Source organism: Moschus berezovskii, chromosome 19 (assembly GCF_049115385.1).
Source record: "Moschus berezovskii isolate FMDL1 chromosome 19, NW_MosBer_1.0, whole genome shotgun sequence".
NCBI classification, from domain to species: domain Eukaryota; kingdom Metazoa; phylum Chordata; class Mammalia; order Artiodactyla; family Moschidae; genus Moschus; species Moschus berezovskii.
The window spans coordinates 46,688,427-46,709,971 of record NC_142478.1 but is presented as its reverse complement, the minus strand read 5'-3'; the positions used below and the strand labels follow the sequence as shown (position 1 = coordinate 46,709,971).

Sequence of the window (21,545 nt, the reverse complement as noted above, 5' to 3'; positions counted from 1 at the left end):
TAGTTTTATCACAAATGATAACATTTTATTATAGAAAAAACAACCCAAATATAGGATTTTATAAACACTGGTAGGTGAACAAGTGCAACTTTAAACATAAATACAAAGTAAAAAGGCAAAACCTATGAGCCTTTTGCTTTTTAGAGAAATGTCATGTTCTCCTGCAGAGGTGGTCTCACCAGAGCACAAATGCAACTCCATCTCCTGTAGAGGCTTCAGATTCACTTTCTGAACTATGCCCAGTTGAACAGTTTCAAAATGATGGCGAGAAGTGGCATGAATAAATCACTGAGACTGATTCTTAACTTTCTCATGACTTTTACTTGGAAAAGGCGCCCCATCACACTCTAAAGCCTGTGCTCTGGTTGTGTTTATTCACAAGAGGACCTCCTGGAATACTAGCCATCCTTCCTGGGCTTACTCCACAGTATTTTCATAGACCTGTGTACATTAATTTAAGATAATACTGGCTGTTGCACATCATGCAATAAATCCAGCTACTTTCTTCTAGCTTCCTTACCTTTTTTTAAACTGTCATTCTTTCTTTATGGAAAATCTAATAGGCAGTGTACTTTCTTACATATACAGTTACATTCTAACATATGTGGGAAGCCCAAACTTTAAGTATAGTATTACACAAATAAAACTTGTAGCATTTTAGGTTGATTATATTAGGAAAGCATCCTGCATATTTAATCTAGTAACGTTGCATTACATTTCAGTTTTTTTTTCTTTTCTGGAGTTTCTGTTAATTCTGACATGATCCCCGGGTGCATTCTTTGTTTTTCTACTACTGGAAAGTGGGAAACATGAAACATGATGTTATCAAATCCAGAGACATTTAAAAATTAAAAACTTCTGTAAAGGATTGAAATTCATCCATGATTAGGAATCTCACTGGAAATCAATTAAAATTCAATATGCCTTTCATTTCCAACTTTGGATTCTAACACCAAACCAGCACCTCATCTCGAGTGAGGGAGCCTGTGTCAAGTGGGTTGTAAACACTGGTCTGCTCTTGGTTTGTTAATTACTTTCCCAAGCCGAGCAAGAAGCGGGTACATAGAAACTTCAGGAAAGAAACATTAACTGATGCACACTTGGAAACTGCAATTGCCATGGTGATTAGAGTCTTTGCTTGGGAGGTTGACAGCAGTAGCACTATGTATACAATTCAAGTTTTTACTTAGTTGTGGTAATCACTTATAGACACTTTATACAATTTGGGTTGTTCATTGATTCAAGTACTCCAAAATAGATGTCTGAACTATTTGTATTTGGTATTTATATTTGGTGTATTCAGTTTTTTCCAAGGGCAATGTTTTAATTTCCTAGGGTTTTTTTTTTTTTTAGTTAATTTATTTTTTATTGAAGGATAATTGCTTTACAGAATTTTGCTGTTTTCTGTCAAACCTCAACATGAATCAGCCATAGGTATACATATATCCCTTCCCTTTTGAAACTCCTTCCCATCTCCCTCCCCATCCCACCCCTCTAGGTTGATACAGAGCCCTTTTTTGAGTTTCCTGAGCCATACAGCAAATTCCCCTTGGCTATCTATTTTACATATGGTAATGTAAGTTTCCATGTTACTCTTTCCATACACCTCACCCTCTCCTCCCTTCTCCCCGTGTCCATAAGTCTATTCTCTATGTCTGTTTCTCCATTGTTGCCCTGTAAATAAATTCTTCAGAACCACTTTTCTAGATTCCGTATATATGTGTTAGAATCTGGTATTTGTCTTTCTCTTTCTGACTCACTTCACTCGGTATAATAGGTTCTAGGTTCATCCACCATCCTGAGGTATGCTTAAGTCTGTAAGTCTCGTAAGTCTGGAGCTACCAGATAATTTAACTACTTAGGAAATAGTAGACCATGTCATGAAGTGATAAATGAAGGAGAGATTACAAATATAATCAGAAAAGCTGTTTTGCAAATTTTAGCAAAGCAGAAGAGTAGAACTGAGGAATTCGTAAACTTGGCTTGCATATAATTCAGTTCTTCTGGCTGAAATGGAAAGAGCAAAACATCAAAATTTTTAGATTGCATTGTGTTGCTTTGGAGAGTTTAGGGAATGAGTCTTCTTGGGGCAGAATTTTCCCACCATAAATGAGAATACTGATCTTTAACCAGTGTAGATTGGTGTGGAAGTTTTAATAGTAATACTCTGATTTCACCATGAAACAATAAGTGGGAATATGTATACAAGAGTCCATATTAATTGCTGTTTGTTTCTCAGTGTCAGAGCTTGGTGCAGTGAACTAAGGAAAAAAGGTGGAAAAGAGCAGTGCTTTGCCCTTATTTAGCTGCAACTGAAGAAATACTCTCCCAACTGCCTCCCATTTTGATCTGGCTGCAACTCGAGATATGTTTTTCCCTTTTTAAGAGGACATGTTGGTTGCAGTTTCTTAAACCCAAAAGAAAAATCTTTTTTATATCTTCAGCATGTATTTGCTTGCGAACAATATTTAGAAATGTAGTTATTTTTTACATTAGAGAATTTCACTCATCATCAGGATTACTCCCATAAAATAAACTTCTAGATTTGGAATTAAATCAAAGAATATAATTTGAGGAGGAGGATTTTTATGCATAATGTCAATCTATCCTGCAGAAGGATTAATCAAAATACCCTTCCATTAGTGATATATGAAATGACTCTTTTTTTCTGTATCCTACCTAATATGGCACTGCAGTGTTAAATACTTGCCAGTTGATAGATAAAAAAAACATCACATATATTTATTTTTCCTCTGTTTCTATACAGCATTTTTTATCATATTAAACAGTACTGCTCTGTCTGATGTGTGTAGGCCGTTTACCGTATGTGTGTGCCTGGCTTGAGGGGGTGCTGAGCCCGTGGGGACAGGGAGTGCTTTACTCCAGATTCTACCAGAGATGCTGCATGGGCCACTAGGGGATTCATACCAGATTTGCTGTTTTACTGTGAATAATTATTGTCTTCAAATTTCCTAAATCAGTATCCAAAAATAGTTTTCTATATTAGCCATATATAGTATTTGCATATTTTAAATTTTTAAAATTAACCTTCTAAATGTGGTTCTCATTACCAATTTCATATGTATTTAAATATTGTAACCAAATGGAAATGCCAGACAGTTAACACCATACCTCTTTGGCATCCAGGTTATTCAACAAAGAAATGAAGAATGCGATCATACTCAATTTTTGATTGAAGAGAAAGAGTCAAAAGAAGAGGATTTTTATGAAGATCTTGACAGATTTGAAGAAAACGGAACCCAGGAATCACGCATCAGCCCGTATACGTTCTGCAAAGCCTTTCCCTTTCACATCATATTTGACAGGGATCTTGTGGTCACTCAGTGTGGCAACGCCATCTACAGAGTCCTTCCCCAGGTAAAAGACATTACATTCCCTGGGAGCCTGAGATGAAAGGCCACAGAAATGCTACTGTTATACGTGGCCACTGATTCACTCAACCTTTGTTTATCTGTCAGGGAACATGGAGCACTTGGTACATCACAGAAGTACTGTAACTGTAAACTCAGTATGTTTGAGCATACTGCAACTTTGCCTAGGACAGCTACTTTTTTTTTCTCTTTTAATCACAAGAGCAGTGGGAGAATTCTGCAGGAATAGTGGACTTGTTTTCATGAGAAAATGACTTTCCAGTAACAATCAGCTTTCACTTTATTCATCATTGAGCAAATAGTCACTGTTTATCTGCTGTCTGAAAATAATGTTCAAAATCAACTGACACTTTAGGCAAAAGAAAGGAATTTAAAATACACCAAAGTGCTAATTAAGTGCCCTTTTCTTTTCATCTGCATTTTAGCTCCAGCCTGGGAACTGCAGCCTCCTGTCTGTCTTCTCCCTGGTCCGTCCTCACATTGACATCAGTTTCCATGGAATCCTCTCACACATCAATACAGTCTTCGTTTTGAGAAGCAAGGTAATCAAGATGTTATTTCACTCAGTATGAGGAAGTAAGGTTTGTTACAGATTAGAAATGTTCAACAGGGATAATTAGTTACAGAAACATTTTGTGAGATTCAGAAGGTGTAGAGAGAGCAAAACCAGACCCCAAAGGGAGCCCTGTTTCAAAAGCAATGATGCTAATTTGGGCGTTGTCTGAGGAGCAGTGGGATTCTATTCACGGATTAAAATGAACAGAAGTGAATTTTGAAAATGCCTTGCTTGGATAGGCCAATCACATGTGAGTGAATCAGTCATGCTTAGTTGCTCAACTGTTTGTGACCCCAATGGACAGTAGCCTGCCGGGCTCCTCTGTCCATGGGACTTTTCAGGCAAGAATACTGGAGTGGGTTGCTATGTCCTTCTCCGGGAGATCTTCCTAACCCAGGGATCGAACCCAGGGCTCCCACATTGCAGGCGGATTCTTTACCATCTGCTCCATGGAAAATCAGAAATGAGAGTCACAGAAGCTTCCACAAGGATGTCAGAATAGCAAAGCTCCTGCCTTCCCTGGTTCAGTTTGCATTTCTGCAGTCATGTCAGTTTGTCTGGTTGTTACCTGGCAGACTCTGGTGAAAGGCCTTTTCTGTTCTGCCTGGGCCCCTGTTCTCCGTTATGGTTTGGTGGGAATGAGGTCCCTGTGCCCTTCTTGGGAGAGATGCACGTGTTGACTGTTGTGTCTTGCCTTTTCCAGGAAGGGTTGTTGGATGTAGAGAAATCAGAGTGTGAGGATGAGCTGACGGGCACTGAAATCAGCTGCTTACGGCTCAAGGGTCAAATGATCTACTTGCCCGAAGCAGATAGCATACTTTTCCTGTGCTCACCAAGGTAATCACTTTTAGATGAATTATAATGGATATAAACACCCATCTTTTGCTAAAAGGAAATTCAATACCATTTTATTCAATTATTTCTACAAAGTATACTTAGATTTTACAACTCTTCTTAGACATCTCTCTATAACAAGGATAATTTCTTTGAACTTGTATAACTCAGAAGAAATCATGTATTCTCTTTTATTTGCCACATCTTAATCAATCTGTTGAGTGTTTATGCCTTTAAGTCAGTGGATATGTAATCTGAAGTTAGCTAATTCTATAGTTTTGTACCTTCCAGAGAGGCATCATGGAGAAAACAAGTCTCAGTTCAGTTCAGTTCAGTCGCTCGGTCGTGTCTGACTCTTTGCGACCCCATGAATCACAGCATGCCAGGCTTCCCTGTCCATCACCAAATCCTGGAGTTCACTCAAACTCATGTCCATCAAGTCGGTGATGCCATCCAGCCATCTCATTCTCTGTCGTCCCCTTCTCCTCCCGCCCCCAATCCTTCCCAGCATCAGGGTGTTTTCCAGTGAGTCAGCTCGTCGCATGAGGTGGCCAAAGTATTGGAGTTTCAGCTTTAGCATCAGTCCTTCCAATGAACACCCAGGATTGATCTCCTTTAGAATGGACTGGTTGGATCTCCCTGCAGTCCAAGGGACTCTCAAGAGTCTTCTCCAGCACCACAGTTCAAAAGCATCAATTCTTCGGCGCTCAGCTTTCTTCACAGTCCAACTCTCACATCCATACATGACCACTGGAAAAACCATAGCCTTGACTAGAGCATTTATTAATAATATGATGGCATAAATACACAGGTGTATTTGGCACCAAGAAATTACTTTTCTAATGATTTCTGGATTTAAACTATTTTATGTTAAAAACATTTTTCTATTTCAAGTGAGATACACTATGCACAATGAAGTATTGTTAAAATTTATGTGAATTATGTGACATAGTAAATATCAGAGGGAAGTACAACTGTAGGCTGGCATTTTTATGGTTTTACAAAGCACTTTTCTAAAAGATGCGTGGGAATTCATAGTAAGTAATGTGTGTTTAAATTTATGTTAGAACAGTAGAAATAGATAATTATAAAACTTTTTGTTAGGTGATATTTTGTACATTTTTAATTTGTATAGCCAAAATGTATGCATATAATTTAGTAACAGTTGACAGAGCATGTTTTGGAGGGCTATTGATTAAAAATTTAAAGTCCAAATAATCACTTTTCACTTGAAAACATTGTTTCAAAATTTCTGAAAAATTTAATGGATTTTGTAACAGCTTTCTTTAAAATCATTAAAATTTTAATAATAATAATAATTATATATTAATAATAAAAAATCTGGTATTAAAGACTATATAAGACTAATTATGGGGTTTTTCCCCTGAGAATATATATTATGAAAATAAGAGAGACAAAATTAGGGAATATAAACTCATATTTTTTTATTAATAACCTCCATTGATCAAACTGTATTTATATCTGCTATAAATAAATGTCTTTTCCTTCTGCCCTTTTCCAAGTTGAGCATTGGTAGAAAGATAACTTCTAAATAGAGACAGTTCTTATTCATGGAGAGAATGCTTTCTTTGGAAGTACAGGGAGAAATTTGGAGTCTACTTGCTAATTACCATATGCAGAAATAGAATACATAGTAATATAATCACCAGTTGTCATATGGGACTTGTGTGTGTGTGTGTGGTCATTCAGTCGTGTCTGACTCTTTCCTACGCTGTGGACTATGGCCTGCCAGGTTCCTCTGTTCATGGGATTCTTGAGTACGTTGCCATTTTCTCCTCCAGGCAATCTTCCCGACCCAGGGATTGAATCCGAGTCTCTTGAGTCTCCTGCATCGGCAGGTGTAGTCTTTACCACTGAGCCACCTGAGAAGCCTTCTTATATGGGAACTGCTCATGTGTATAAAAAAATTGGTACTCACATTCCATAAGAGATCAACTAAAAGCACTTTAACTTGTAAAATGTATAGCTCCAAGAGGATAGGATAGTTTGGGGCTTCCCTGGTAGCTCAGCTGATAAAGAATCTGCTTCCAATGCAGGAGACCCGGGTTTGATTCCTGTCAGAAAGGTGCCCTGGAGGAGGGGATGGCAACCCACTCCAGTATTCTTGCCTAGAGAATCCCACGGACAGAGGAGCCTGGCAGGCGACATACAGTCTATGGGGTTGCAAACAGTTGGACACAACTGAGCGACTAAGCACACAGTTCATTAAAATAATAATGTTTTTTGAACAATGACATGATTTGATTTTCTCTCTCAATATGATCATTTTAATAATTCATTTTCAGTTTAAGCTTATAGACATTTTGTTCTCTACTAATTGGCCCATCTTGAAACCACTGGTGGATGATCTGGCTTCTTTCCTGAGGGGTACGTGTCAAGAGCAGACTCTTTGGTTGTTTTATTTTCCTTTAATGGTGTGCTCATTTTTGCTTTTTTAATGGACATTCTGAGAATATATTTCAGGGAGACATTTTATTAATCCAAAATTCTTCAGTAAATTCACAGTACAATTATGTCAGTTTAGAGAAATTATTATTATGAATGACTGGAAATAATTATTTGGCATTTAAATAATTAAAGCCAATAATGTAACCTTAAGATATTTTAACCAAAGAATAATTTTTTTAAAAACAGTCAACTTTTTATTTACCAGATCTTCATTGAATCAATAAATATTACATTTTCTAAAAATGACAAGTCACAAAGATGCATAAAATTCAACAAAAATAAATAGATGAAACAAATTAGCTAAAGAAAATAAGAGTAACAGAAGAAAGTGGAGCCAGAAATTAAGAGTAGTGTGTAAAAATACATGTTAGAAGTCAAGAGTACAGAAAATTCATGTTGAAGATGGGTCATAAATCTGGTGTCAACCTCCAGTCATTGTGTCTGAAAGAGAAAACAACTAGTTACAGGAGTCGTAGATCCCATAAGATGACAATCAACTAGTTTTGTAGAAGAAGCATTATTATCCTTGTAAAAGAGAGTAAAAACTTTTTTTTAAAAAGATTGTTTTTTTTTTGATGTGGACCATTTTTAAAGTCTTTGTTGAATTTGTTACATCATTGCTTCTGTTTTAGGTTTTGTTTTTTTGGCCTCAAAGCATGTGGGATCTTAGCTTCCCAACTGGAATCACCCCTGCGCTGGAAGGTGAAGTCTTCACCACTGGACTGCCAGGGAATTCCCAAGATAACTTTTTCTTCATTTCTTTATAGTGAGGAAAACCTCTGGCAATAATAAGTAACAGCCTTGAGATAAAAACCTGAGTGGGTTTCATAAGGCAACTTTTCACTTTATCTTTCAATTTAGGCTGATGGCATGAAAAAAATGCAGTTTGGCAAAACTGCATTTCAGGTTCACTTCTCTTTGATAGATGTTTACATATTAAGAAGTATGAAGTCATATTCCTCTTGGTTTTATCTGAGTTTTCTTCATCCTGACCTTTTGAATGGCAGGCAGTGGAAGGATTAGACTCCTTGACAGAAACCAGGGTGGTGTTGCCGTGGGAGCATGGGGTCTGACTGTGTGTCCTTCTCCTTATGACAGCGTCATGAACCTGGACGACCTGACCCGGCGAGGGCTGTACCTGAGTGACATCCCTCTGCACGATGCCACTCGGGACCTCGTGCTCCTGGGAGAGCAGTTCAGAGAGGAGTACAAGCTGACCCAGGAACTGGAAATCCTCACGGACCGGCTGCAGCTCACCTTACGAGCCCTGGAAGATGAAAAGAAAAAGACGGACACGTAAGAATGTAACCTGTGGTTACAGATGACAGGCAGGGCTGTCCTGCATGGTGGATTCGGCCGCTCTCCTGTGGTTGAGGCTGACAGACTGTGACTGCGTCCAAGCTCAGATTACTCGCCACATGGCAGGCCAGTAAATCCAGAGATGGGGTGTTGGGGCAAGGAATAGAGACTTCATTACGAACGCCAGCAGATGGAGAAGGTGGTGAACTCATGTCCCAGAGACCTGTCTTGCCCGAGATAGAATTGAGGCTCTTTTAACTGAAAGTGCATTTCCTGGTTCCCGGTAGCCTCCAAAGGGGATGTGTTGATTTCTTCTTGCCTGCAGCCACTCATAGGTTGGCCTTGTCAGGACATTTCCTGTAAGCTGAATAAAGATATTTTAGTTTAATGCTTATCACCTGGGAGGCAAAGTGCCCAAAGATGGCCATTACATATAATTTAGGCTTCCAGGCAACATCACTTTAGTGATTAAATAGTAATAGCATACAAGGGTTCCTCTCTGTACAAAGACTCCAAGTTGTGGAACCTGTCGCAGTTATGGAGTCCTAAATAAACTCTTCCGTGTCACTTAAATCCGACAGATACACAGAAAGAAATCAGTCATAATAGTAATGGGGATATGTCTTCTAATTTTACAAACCAAGCCAAAAGAATATACGACAAATAATGTCTCTGCAAATCATTAGAATAACTCAAGTGCATGTTTCAAGTCTGACTGCCCGTTCATCCATTTCTTCACACAGACAAATCCTGTCTGCTGGAGTACACTGGACAGTGAGCTTAGATTTGGCCATTATATTTTCAAAGAGTTCTTGAATGCCAAATTATTTTAGGATTTGGCAGATATGAATCTGACAGACTGTAGTGTCGTCTATGATGACAACAATTACATCTGTAATTTGATTCACAAACAAAAGTATCAAAATACAAAACTATGAATGGTGCTTTAAATTTTGAAATAGTGGCAAGTGACATTTAAGGTAGTATTTCATTTTCAAGTAATTTATTTAAACAAATACACATTGTGCATACCACTTGGCCTTGCTTGAGGAATAGAGATATATTAGAAGTATATTGATTAAAATTAATTAAAAGCATGAAATCACTGACTTGCATAAGAGAATTTTACCCAGGTCTTATGTGTTCATTTTTAACATTTGTATAATAGGAAGCAATCTTAGAGAATTGACCTGGCCTTCCTTGCAGTAGGACTATTTCACTCTACTTGACACCATAGCATTGGTAGTGGAATCACTTCCTATGATGTCTGATGTCTAATCAGACTTTCTTGCACTGATACATGTGTTGTTGCCCATGGATGATGCAAGGTAAACATGTCAACTGTTTGTCAGCAGCATAGATGGATAATCCAGGTGAATGTTATCTTCGTCCTTAGCCTCTTCCTTCACTTCTCCTACTCTGTATAATGAAGATGAAAATGATAGTTTATTTGAGATCACATTACTTTCCTTGAAGCCCTAACCCCTTAGTCTTTCCAGGTATTTTTCAAATCTCCAGAAGTATACGGGATGAGGCAGGTACTCAAAATCCCTCCTACTGCTCAAGAAACAACTGAAAATTGTATATTTTATTAGTATGTGGAACAGCTTCCTTCATGAAACATAATATATTGTGAGATAGTACTTAGAAATGAGGCTCAGAGTTGTCTAGATTTGTTAAGTTTGAGTTGCTCAGATCCTGCTTATCTGTTAAATTGGAAAATCACCTAGGTTTCTCTCTTTGTTGATATTTGATTTTCAAAGTTATTTAATTATAAACATTGACTACTAATTTTCGTTGAAACTAAGTCATGCTACTGTTCACATGTAATATTCAAAATAGCCTTAAAGCATTTTATAAAATGTTCTATGTTAGAGAGTGAAAATGAAAGACTGAAGAAATTCCACTGAAGCTAGGAAAAAGTGAGACCTCAGCTTCTTAAACCTAGTAGCCCTGAGTGACAGCTGGCTTCGGGCAGAAATAGGCTGAGAGGTGTTGTTTGCTCCTCTGGTTGTCTAGTCCAGGAGACTCTCAGGTCTCAGCTCTCCCTCCTGTGTGCTTGCTCCTCTCTTCCCTGTTCTTGTGCCATCGGCCTGGTCTCAGGATTGTCAATGAAAATGAGATCTTTTCTAGACCAGTTTCTTACCTGCTTTATCAGTTTCTTCCACAGAGAAGTGAGGCAGGAAGGAAACAGGAAAATCTTTTTTCCTTTCTTTCCTCCTTCTGTTCTTCCTTTCTTTTATTGACGTCTAGTTGATTTACACTGTTGTGTTAGTTTCGGGTGTACAACACAGTGATTCATTCATACATGTATATTCTTTTTCAGATTATTTTTCTTTATAGATTATTACAAAATGTTGAGTATAGTTCCCTGTGCTGTACAGTAGGTCCTTGTTGGGGAAATCTGTTTCTTTTCATGTCAGGTGACAAATGTTGAGACAGACAGCTTACCCCTGAGAGGTGAATGTGTGCCTGGGAGCCCATGGTGTTGCAAGAGTCAGACACGACTTAGCGACTACACCACCACCACCACACCACAGAGCTAAGTGCTGGAATGACTTCTTTCCTCCCATGAATATCACAGTTGGAGTGTTGAAACACAAGGCACACAGAACAACTTCAGCTTCCTGGTGTCTGTCCTTTGTTTTGTCTGGCTTGTTTTGATATACTTTGAATTGGTTTGGATTGGGAGGTGTTTGGATTGGTTTAAAACAAGCCAATTATTTATATTTTCTAGCCTTGACTTATAAATGTGGCTCATGATGAATGTCCTAGCAGAGCCTTCACTCTGCACATGGCATCAAAGTCTCTGAAGTGGGCAGTAGAAGCACTAAAGCAGCTCTCAGCATCTCTCATGATGGCTCTGTCCTGAACCCTCTGGACAGGTTGCTGTATTCCGTGCTTCCTCCATCTGTGGCCAACGAGCTGAGGCATAAGCGTCCAGTGCCCGCGAAGAGATATGACAACGTGACTATCCTCTTCAGCGGCATTGTGGGCTTCAATGCCTTCTGCAGCAAGCACGCGTCTGGGGAAGGGGCCATGAAGATTGTCAACCTCCTCAACGACCTCTACACTAGATTTGACACTCTGACGGACTCCCGGAAAAATCCATTTGTTTATAAGGCAAGTCCATGCCCTGTCCGAATACAGTGCCATTCATTACTCTGAATTTTCAGACCCTGTCTTCCAATGGAGTGGTAGTCACAGTCCCTGACTGTAGCCCTGCAGCCTGGGTACAGTCAGCTCTCATGCCTTCATTGTTTACCATTTTCTTAAATAATTACCTCTTGTTCTAAAATAGTCTCTTCCCTGTGACTCAAATGAATGGAGCAGATGTTTCCCTAGTTAAAATATTTAGCAACTTATTGGCACTTATGTGAATAAATCTGTACACGTGGTTTATCACACATGATATAAACGTAGCATTTGTTTCAGTACTCTGCCAGAGATAGTTTTACTGAAAGGTATAAATGATTTGCACAGTAGAGAAGTCATAGAGCATAGGAGGGGTGCCAGGGACTCAGACCTGCTTTTAGATAACATCAACTGGAGAGGAGCTACTCCATGTTCAAGGTCAGGAGGGGTGGCCTTGAGGAGATACCCCTCGTCCAAGGTAAGGTACAGCGGCTGCACTTTGCTGGAGCAGCTGTGAAGATATATTCCACGACCAAGGTAGGGAAACCCAAATAAGACGGTAGGTATTAGAAGGGGGCATTAGAGGGCAGACACACTGAAATCATAATCACAAAAAACTAGTTGATCTGATCATATGGACCACAGCCCTGTCTAACTCAATGAAACTAAGCCATGCCGTGTGGGGCCACCCAAGACGGATGGGTCATGGTGGAGAGGTCTGACAGAATGTGGTCCACTGGAAAAGGGAATGGCAAACCACTTCAGTATTCTTGCCTTGAGAACCCCATGAACAGTATCAAAAGGCAAAATGATAGGATACTGAATGAAGAATTCCCCTGGTCATTAGGTGCCCAGTATGCTACTGGAGATCAATGGAGAAATAACTCCAGAAGGAATGAAGGGATGGAGCCAAAGCGAAACAAATACCCAATTGTGGATGTGACTGGTGATAGAAGCAAAGTCCGATGCTGTAAAGAGCAATGTTGCATAGGAACCTGGAATGTTAGGTCCATGAATCAAGGCAAATTGGAAGTGGTCAAACAAGAGATGACAAGAGTGAACGTCAACATTCTAGGAATAAGTGAATTAAAATGGACTGGAATGGGTGGATTTAACTCAGATGACCATTATGTTTACTACTGTGGGCAGGAATCCCTTAGAAGAAATGGAGTAGCCATCATGGTCAACAAAAGAGTCCGAAATGCAGTACTTGGATGCAGTCTTAAAAACAACAGAATGATTTCTGTTGGTTTCCAAGGCAAACCATTCAGTGTTACAGTAATCCAAGTCTATGCCCCAACCAGTAACACTGAAGAAGCTGAAGTTGAACAGTTCTATGAAGACCTACAAGACCTTTTAGAACTAACACCCAAAAAAGATGTCCTTTTCATTATAGGGGATTGGAATGCAAAAGTAGGAGATCAAGAAACACGTGGAGTAACAGGCAAATTTGGCCTTGGTGTACAGAATGAAGCAGGGCAAAGGCTAATAGAGTTTTGCCAAGAGAACGCACTGGTCATAGCAAACACCCTCTTCCAACAACACAAAAGAAGACTCTACACATGGACATCACCAGATGGTCAACACCGAAATCAGATTGATTATATTATTTGCAGCCAAAGATGGAGAAGTTCTATACAGTTAGCAAAAATAAGACCAGGAGCTGACTGTGGCTCAGATCATGAACTCCTTATTGCCAAATTCAGACTTAAATTGAAGAAAGTAGGGAAAACCACTAGACTATTCAGATTTGACCTAAATCAAATCCCTTATGATTACACAGTGGAAGTGAGAAATAGATTTAAGGGACTAGATCTGATAGATAGAGTGCCTGATGAACTCTGGACAGAGGTTCGTGACATTGTACAGGAGACAGGGACCAAGACCATCCCCATGGAAAAGAAATGCAGAAAAGCAAAATGGCTGTCTGAGGAGGCCTTGCAAATGGCTGTGAAAAGAAGAGAAGCGAAAAGCAAAGGAGAAAAGGAAAGATATAAGCATCTGAATGCAGAGTTCCAAAGAATAGCTAGGAGAGATAAGAAAGCCTTCCTCAGTGATCAATGCAAAGAAATAGAGGAAAACAACAGAATAGGAAAAACAAGAGATCTTTTCAAGAAAATTAGAGATACCAAGGGAACATTTCATGCAAAGATGGGCTCGATAAAGGACAGAAATGGTATGGACCTAACAGAAGCATAAGATATTAAGAAGTGGCAAGAATACACAGAAGAACTGTACAAAAAAGATCTTCACGATGAAGATAATCACAATGGTGTGATCACTCACCTGGAACCAGACATCTTGGAATGTGAAGTCAAGTGGGCCTTAGAAAGCATCACTACGAACAAAGCTAGTGGAGGTGATGGAATTCCAATTGAGCTATTTCAAATCCTGAAAGATGATGCTGTGAAAGTGCTACACTCAATATGCCAGCAAATTTGGAAAACTCGGCAATGGCCACAGGACTGGAAAAGGTCAGTCTTCATTCCAATCCCAAAGAAAGGCAATGCCAAAGAATGCTCAAACTACCGCACAATTGCACTCATCTCACATGCTAATAAAGTCATGCTCAAAATTCTCCAAGCCAGGCTTCAGCAATATGTGAACTGTGAACTTCCAGATGTTCAAGCAGGTTTTAGAAAAGGCAGAGGCACCAGAGATCAAATTGCCAATATCCGCTGGATCATGGAGGAGGCAAGCGAGTTCCAGAAAAACATCTATTTCTGCTTCATTGACTATGCCAAAGCCTTTGACTGTGTGGATCACAATAAACTGTGGAACATTCTGAAAGAGATGGGAATACCAGATCACCTGACCTGCCTCTTGAGAAACCTGTATGCAGGTCAGGAAGCAACAGTCAGAACTGGACATGGAACAACAGACTGGTTCCAGATAGGAAAAGGAGCACGTCAAGGTTGTATATTGTCACCCTGCTTATTTAATTTATATGCAGAGTACATCATGAGGAACACTGGGCTGAAAGAAGCACAAGCTGGAATCAAGATTGCCAGGAGAAATATCAATAACCTCAGATATGCAGATGACACCACCCTTATGGCAGAAAGTGAAAAGGAACTCAAAAGCCTCTTGATGAAATTGAAAGAGGAGAGTGAAAAGGTTGGCTTGAAGCTCAACATTCAGAAAACGAAGATCATGGCATCTGGTCCCATCACTTTATGGGAAATAGATGGGGTAACAGTGGAAACAGCATCAGACTTTATTTTTTTGGGCTGCAAAATCACTGCAGATGCTGATTGCAGCCAGGAAATTAAAAGACACTTACTCCTTGGAAGGAAAGTTATGACCAACCTAGATAGCATATTAAAAAGCAGAGACATTACTTTGCCAACCAAGGTCCATCTAGTCAAGGCAATGGTTTTTCCCGTGGTCATGTATGGATGTGAGAGTTGGACTGTGAAGAAAGCTGATTGCTGAAGAATTGATGCTTTTGAACTGTGGTGCTGGAGAAGACTCTTGAGAGTCCCTTGTACTGCAAGGAGATCCAGCCAGTCCATTCTAAAGAAGATCAATCCTGGGTGTTCATTGGAAGGACTGATGCTAAAGCTGAAACTCCAATACTTTGGCCACCTCATGCGGCGAGTTGACTCACTGGAAGAGAGTCTGATGCTGGGAGGGATTGGGGGTGGGAGGAGAAGGGGATAACAGAGAATGAGATGGCTGGATGGCATCACCGACTAGATGGACATGAGTTTGAGTGAACTCCAGGAGTGTGATGGACAGGGAGGCCTGGCGTGCTGTGATTCATGGGGTCGCAAAGAGTCAGACACGACTGAGCGACTGAACTGAACTGAACTGAACTGAAGGCATTTCTGCCCATGGTTTCAGTTAGAAAAAAATTATAATATTGAAAAAATGAAGTCAGTGGAATTTTGCTTAGTAAAGGCAAACTAAACCATCCCCAGGCATCCAGAGTCATAGCAGTGCCACAGGGACTATTTATTTTTATGGCCATTTCCTGAGGAACAATGTAACATGGTGTGAGCACATCATAAAAATAAATCGTTAGTGAACATGGATGAACCACTGAACTTAGGGAGGTGGCGCTTTGGCCCATCAAACCATCACTGTTTTAAGGGGAGATAGGGTCGTAAATTATTCTGCTGGGTCATAAGGATGTCTAAGGTGAGAAACTTAGACTTACTAGAAGAAAAATAATACTGTGTTCTGTCTCTGCCTGTAATCAGACTTCAAGTGCCAGGTGTGTACATTTTAAATACTGACGTTTTCTTCTTGTTGGAATCTAATGTATTAGAATTTTAAGAGATTCAGGGGAGGAAAGTTCAAAGTTATTGATAGCAATTGGAAAAGCATGTTTTGTGTAAGGGTGGCACATGAATCAGTCATGTTTGTACTAACCAGTCTGCGCCCTACCAGGTGGAGACTGTCGGGGACAAGTACATGACGGTGAGCGGGCTGCCAGAGCCGTGCATCCACCACGCACGGTCCATCTGCCACCTGGCCTTGGATATGATGGAGATTGCTGGCCAGGTCCAAGTGGATGGGGAATCTGTTCAGGTTAGTAGGTAAAACACATTTTAATGGTAGTAGTAGGCCTTTTGTACAACTGATTTATATTCTTGACCAGCTAATCATTAATTATGCATAAGGAATTGCATCTTGACAACAAAGATTAAATATTTTTAATGTTTTTTTAATTGAAGTATATTTTACAATGTTGTGTTAGTTTCTACTGTATAGCAGTATGATTCAGTTATATACATATGTATGTGCGTTCTTTTCATATTCTTTTCCATTACGGTTTAATGCAGGATGTTGGGTAGAGTTCTCTGTGCTATACAGCAGGTCCTTTTTGTTCATGTATTTTATATATAGTTGTGTGTATCTGCTAATCCCAAACTCCTCTTTTATCCCTCCTCCATTCCCTTTCCTCTTTGGTAACCATGGGTCTGTTCTCTATGTCTATGAATCTGTTTCTGCTTCATGGATAAGTTCATTTGTGTCAAATTTTAGATTCCACATATAAATGGTATCATATGATATTTGTCTGACTGACTTCACTTACTATGCTCGGTCCCTCCATGTTGCTGCAAATGGCATTATTTCATTCTTCTTATGGCTGAGTAATATTCTATTGTATATATGTACTACATCTTCCCTATCCATTCATCTCTCAGTGGACACTTAAGTTGCTTCTGTGTCCTGGTTATTGTAAACAGTGCTGCTGTGAACATTGGGGTGCATGTGTATTTTTGAATTGAAGTTTTCTTTGGATGTGTGCCCTGCAGTGGGATTGCTAGATCATATGGCAGTTCTATTTTTAGTTTTTTAAGGAACCTCCATACTGTTCTCCATAGGGGCTGCACCAACTTATATTCCCAGCAACAGTGTAGGAGGGTTCCATTTTCTCCACACCCTCTCCAGCATTTGTTATTTGTAGACTTTTTAATGATGGCTGTTCTGACCAGTGTGAAGTGATACTGCATTGTAGTTTTGATTTGCATTTCTCTAATAATTAGTGATGCTGAGCATCATTTCATGTGCCTTTTGGCATCTGTATGAACAAAGACTAATATTGAACCTATTGTATTACGTTCTTCCATAGAAACGGGAAATCTGTCCACCTATTTGAAATTACCTTCTTTATTCCATGTGCTGAAAGTCATGAGGATGAGATTAGAACCCCCTGTCCCTTCTGGTTTATTTTTAAAAATCTCTTTCCTAAATCTAATGTAAGCGACCAGATTCATACTTTTGAAAGCTTCAAAGAATGTTTCTCTGGAAAGCCAGATTTTGTGAGGGTTTTTATCTGTAATATGTTTGGAGTTCTAGAGAAGTCTTATGATTTTTATATGATGACTGAATTCTTTAGTATAGCGTGAGCAATAATTCCTGTTATTGAATGTATTGAACCAGAGCTTTGATTCTACAGATAACGATCGGGATCCACACAGGGGAGGTAGTTACTGGAGTCATAGGACAGAGGATGCCTCGCTACTGTCTTTTTGGAAACACTGTCAACCTCACAAGCCGAACAGAAACCACTGGAGAAAAAGGGAAAATAAATGTGTCTGAATATACATACAGGTCAGAAAACACATCTAGATATCTACTGACTTGAAAAATGTCTCTTTGCAGCTGCTTTAATTCTCTGGGTGATTTTATTACCTTTTACAGTTATCAGTTCTTCTTTTAGGATTACTATTATTTTTCAACTTAAAACAAAAAAAAAACTGGTGTGTTTTTCATTTTTGGTCACACCATGGTACGTGGGGTCTTAGTTCCCCAACCAGGGATCGAACCTGGGGTCCCAGCATTGGGAGTGTGGAGTCTTAACCACTGGACTACCAGGGAAGTCTTGGGATTGTTTATTTTTTATTTGAGAAGATTGTGTCATTATTTCCATTTTAAATGATTCTGCATACTCTTAGGAATTTCTGCTGTGGTATTGTTACTAAAGCCTTGAAGTACGTTTAATTTACTGTGTGTCATTCCTGTCTCTGTTTATAACTTTGATGTATGTTACTTTCTCTGTGTGACCATACACCAAGCTTCTCTGCCTGTTCCCTGTCCCCTTTTAGATGTCTCATGACACCAGAAAATTCAGACCCGCAATTCCATTTGGAGCACAGAGGCCCCGTGTCCATGAAGGGCAAAAAAGAGCCAATGCAAGTTTGGTTTCTATCCAGAAAAAATACAGGAACAGAGGTATGACTCATCAGAGTATAATTCCTTTTATTAAGACTGGGTATGAATATGGGGAGCTAAATCATAATCTCTGAAAATACGTTTCATTTGCAAAGAATTCTTGCTTACATGAACTTGTAAGTACAGCAGCGGAAACACTGACCCATTAGTGAGCTGGTTAGAACAATGCAGCTTCTAGGGGAGACCTGATGGCTGACAGTTTTGTCCTCTAATGAAATTAAAAGCACTGGAGAGAGACGCCCTGGTAATCTGGCTGGAACCCCGCAAGTGAGTGGGCGGTGAGGGGCATCCCTGGCCTCCTCCCCAGTGCCCTGGGTTGCCATGTGGTCACTGCCAGGGCTCAGGGAAGCTATATGTTCGTGCTCATGATATGGCTGTACTCCAGCCAGAACCCATGTGCTGGGGGGCAGCACTGGGGTTTGCTTGGGGGTCCTGTGGCCCACCGTGGCTCACGACACCAAGGTCCTGCCAGCCTTGCCCCTCTCTCAGTGGGCTGCGTCAGAAACAAGCCCGATGCTCTGTTCCCTGTTGATGTACTGGTTCTGTAGAGGGGGAGAGACTCTTTGACTATATGTATTTTCCTGGATGTGCACATTCCCTAAAGATGCTTTTAGAATAGAAGTTGTAAAAGGAATGAAATGCCAAGTTGTATAATATTTATCTTTATCTTCTTTTCACTGTTTTTACTTTAAATAATTTACTTCTGGCACTAGCATGCTTCCTGATGTTCTTCTGATAAATTAGTTTGCCTGAAGTGTTATTCCTTTTATTTGGGTGGCTCTGTTTCAGCCAACCTGATGGTGGGAATGGCTTAAAAGAATGGTAGATATGAATGCAGATCAAATTTTATTTTTTAAAAAAGAAAGAAAATATTTTGAGGAATCTTACAAGCTTTCTTATCACTGAAAACTAATCCCCTATTTACTTCACTTTTTAAAGGAAACAGAGCAGGATGAAAACTGAATCCTGGACTGTGGGGTTAAGATCGCAGGTTGAGGTTCAATCTCCCCCTAACAGATGCCGTGCCTGGGACCAGTGATTCCCTCGGTCCTTTTCATGTTTCCCCAAGCCTTTCTCCTGTGTATCTCTTTCCTTATTCATTATTCAGCTTTAGCTCTGCTTTTGATTATTTTTGAGGTTTAATATGTTATCTGAAGTTTGGCTTTGTGTGGCTGATGTGAGCTTCACTTGTTTTCAGATTGACTACGCATCACCTGGCATGGTGGTTTTCAAGTAGTGGGGGCCCAATAAATATTTGGTGAATTTAATTAAATGAAACTGAACAGTATTCGGCCATGTGTGTGTATATATATATATATATGTGTGTGTATATATATATATATATATATCATGCTTTTCCACATCTGTTCAGTGTCTCTGTATGTGTATATTTTAATGACTATAACATATAAAAAGATTTTATCGTGTTGGTGCATATCATTATAGAAATCGTTTTCCAAAGGAGTGAATTCAGAATTTTAGGGGAAAAATGCAATTTATTTTCAGACTCCCCAGATGAGAATATATCATGCTAAGAAAATAGTGTCTATTTAGGATTATGTTAATTTCCCTTCAGAAATAGAGAATATACTTCTTTGCTATTAAAATATCAGGTTATTCATTCAGATCATGTGCAATTGCAGTTCTTCTAAAATGCTGTCCTTTGCATTGTATCCTTTGTGTTATAAATCTCATTAACCCCATGCAGCTGTTGGTGAAGGCAGCACTGTTTCACAATGAGCTATTGCATTAGTTTGGAGTAAACGTCAGGGGCTCTAACTACATCCAAGGATGAAGCTGGAAGCACAGCTGGGGTGTTTCGGTTGGTCAGAGCCCCTCTTGGCCCTTTCTTCCCAGAAATGAGCTCCTTTGTCTTAGCTCACAAGAACTTGATTCTATCCAGTGTGCCATGTTGAGAAAAGTTACTTTAATTTCAACATAGAATGCATTCCTGTTGGAATCATCACCTATTGTTCTTCGTTATCTCTGATAATTTATTAATATCTATCTTTATAAAATACAGGACCACTACTTTTGTGTAAAAATGTTTGTCTTTAAATTTAGCATTTCCTATCAGCACGTTGATAACTTGTATAAATGTTCCATGTTCATGTTTAAGAGAACCTGTAATAAATTATTTTTTTCCACTTGTCTCTAGATGGTTTTTGATTCAATAAAAATGATGTGAATGCTCTTATTGGTCTTTTGACTAGTGCCATTTTTGGAAATGTGTCTTATCATTTTGCCTCTGATAGACTTTCATTTTGATTCCCTGCTTTTATGGTAAAGCTGAGTGGCTCCTATTCCTCAGGACTATTCCTATATGGTATTTTTCTTTAGGAGCAACACAGTGACAGCGCAAGACCAGCATTGGGAGGTGGGAGAGTGGATACACAGATACATGTGAAGTGACATCAGCTCTTGAAGAGCTCCCCACATTTTGGGAGTGAAAGACATGTATCTAAGTAACTAAACTGTTTGACAGTCAAAGTGATTTTATTGTTCAGTCGCTCAGTCGTGTCCAACTCTTCATGACCCCATGGACTGCGGCACACCAGGCTTCCCTGTCCTTTACCATCTCTCGGAGTTTGCTCAAACTCATATCCATTGAGTCTGTGATTCATATGGATAAAACATATTCAAGACACAGAAAGAATACTTAGAGAATGAGAACCAAGAGGGATCAGAGGGAGGAGGAGGGAACCAGCTGGATTTTGTGATGGTTTTGTCTAAAGCTGAGTGAATTCATCCCTTCTCTGTGGTTTCCTTCTGTTCAGCCCTCTTGCGTACCACCAAAAAAAAAAAAAAGAACAAAATGTTATGTAACGATAATGGTAAAGAATTCGCCCGCCAATGCAGGAGATGCAGGAGACATGGGTTCCATCTCTGGATCAGGAAGATCCCCTGGAGGAGGAAATGGCAACCCACTGCAGTATTCTTGCCTGAAGAATTCCATGGACAGAGGAGCCTGGTGGATTAATGTTCATGGGGTCACAAAGAGTTGGACACAACTGAGTGACTCAGTCAGTCCGTTCAGTCCAACTCTTTGCGACCCCATGGACTAAACACACACAAATATATTTTGGAACCAATTCATTATTCCATTTTATTTGCATCTATAATTCACCAGATGATTGGAAGAAAGCGCCGTGGCAGGACAGAAAGAACGCCAA

At 39.6% G+C, this 21,545-nt stretch overlaps 1 protein-coding gene across 3 annotated transcripts in view; it reads left to right on the top strand.

Moving 5' to 3' along the window:
- Positions 1 to 20,525, top strand: part of GUCY1B1 (guanylate cyclase 1 soluble subunit beta 1) — a 62,091-nt gene extending 41,566 nt beyond the window's left edge. For all 3 annotated transcript variants that reach the window (XM_055405022.2, XM_088828051.1, XM_055405023.2), the window contains 9 exons: positions 3,148 to 3,378; positions 3,818 to 3,934; positions 4,652 to 4,785; positions 8,350 to 8,547; positions 11,436 to 11,673; positions 16,081 to 16,221; positions 17,597 to 17,751; positions 18,246 to 18,372; positions 19,312 to 20,525. In XM_055405022.2, coding sequence (XP_055260997.1) covers positions 3,148 to 3,378; positions 3,818 to 3,934; positions 4,652 to 4,785; positions 8,350 to 8,547; positions 11,436 to 11,673; positions 16,081 to 16,221; positions 17,597 to 17,751; positions 18,246 to 18,372; positions 19,312 to 19,335 — 1,365 coding nt within the window. In that variant the 3' untranslated portion in view covers positions 19,336 to 20,525. The remainder of the gene's footprint in view (positions 1 to 3,147; positions 3,379 to 3,817; positions 3,935 to 4,651; positions 4,786 to 8,349; positions 8,548 to 11,435; positions 11,674 to 16,080; positions 16,222 to 17,596; positions 17,752 to 18,245; positions 18,373 to 19,311) is intronic.
- The last annotated feature ends 1,020 nt before the right edge of the window (positions 20,526 to 21,545 follow it).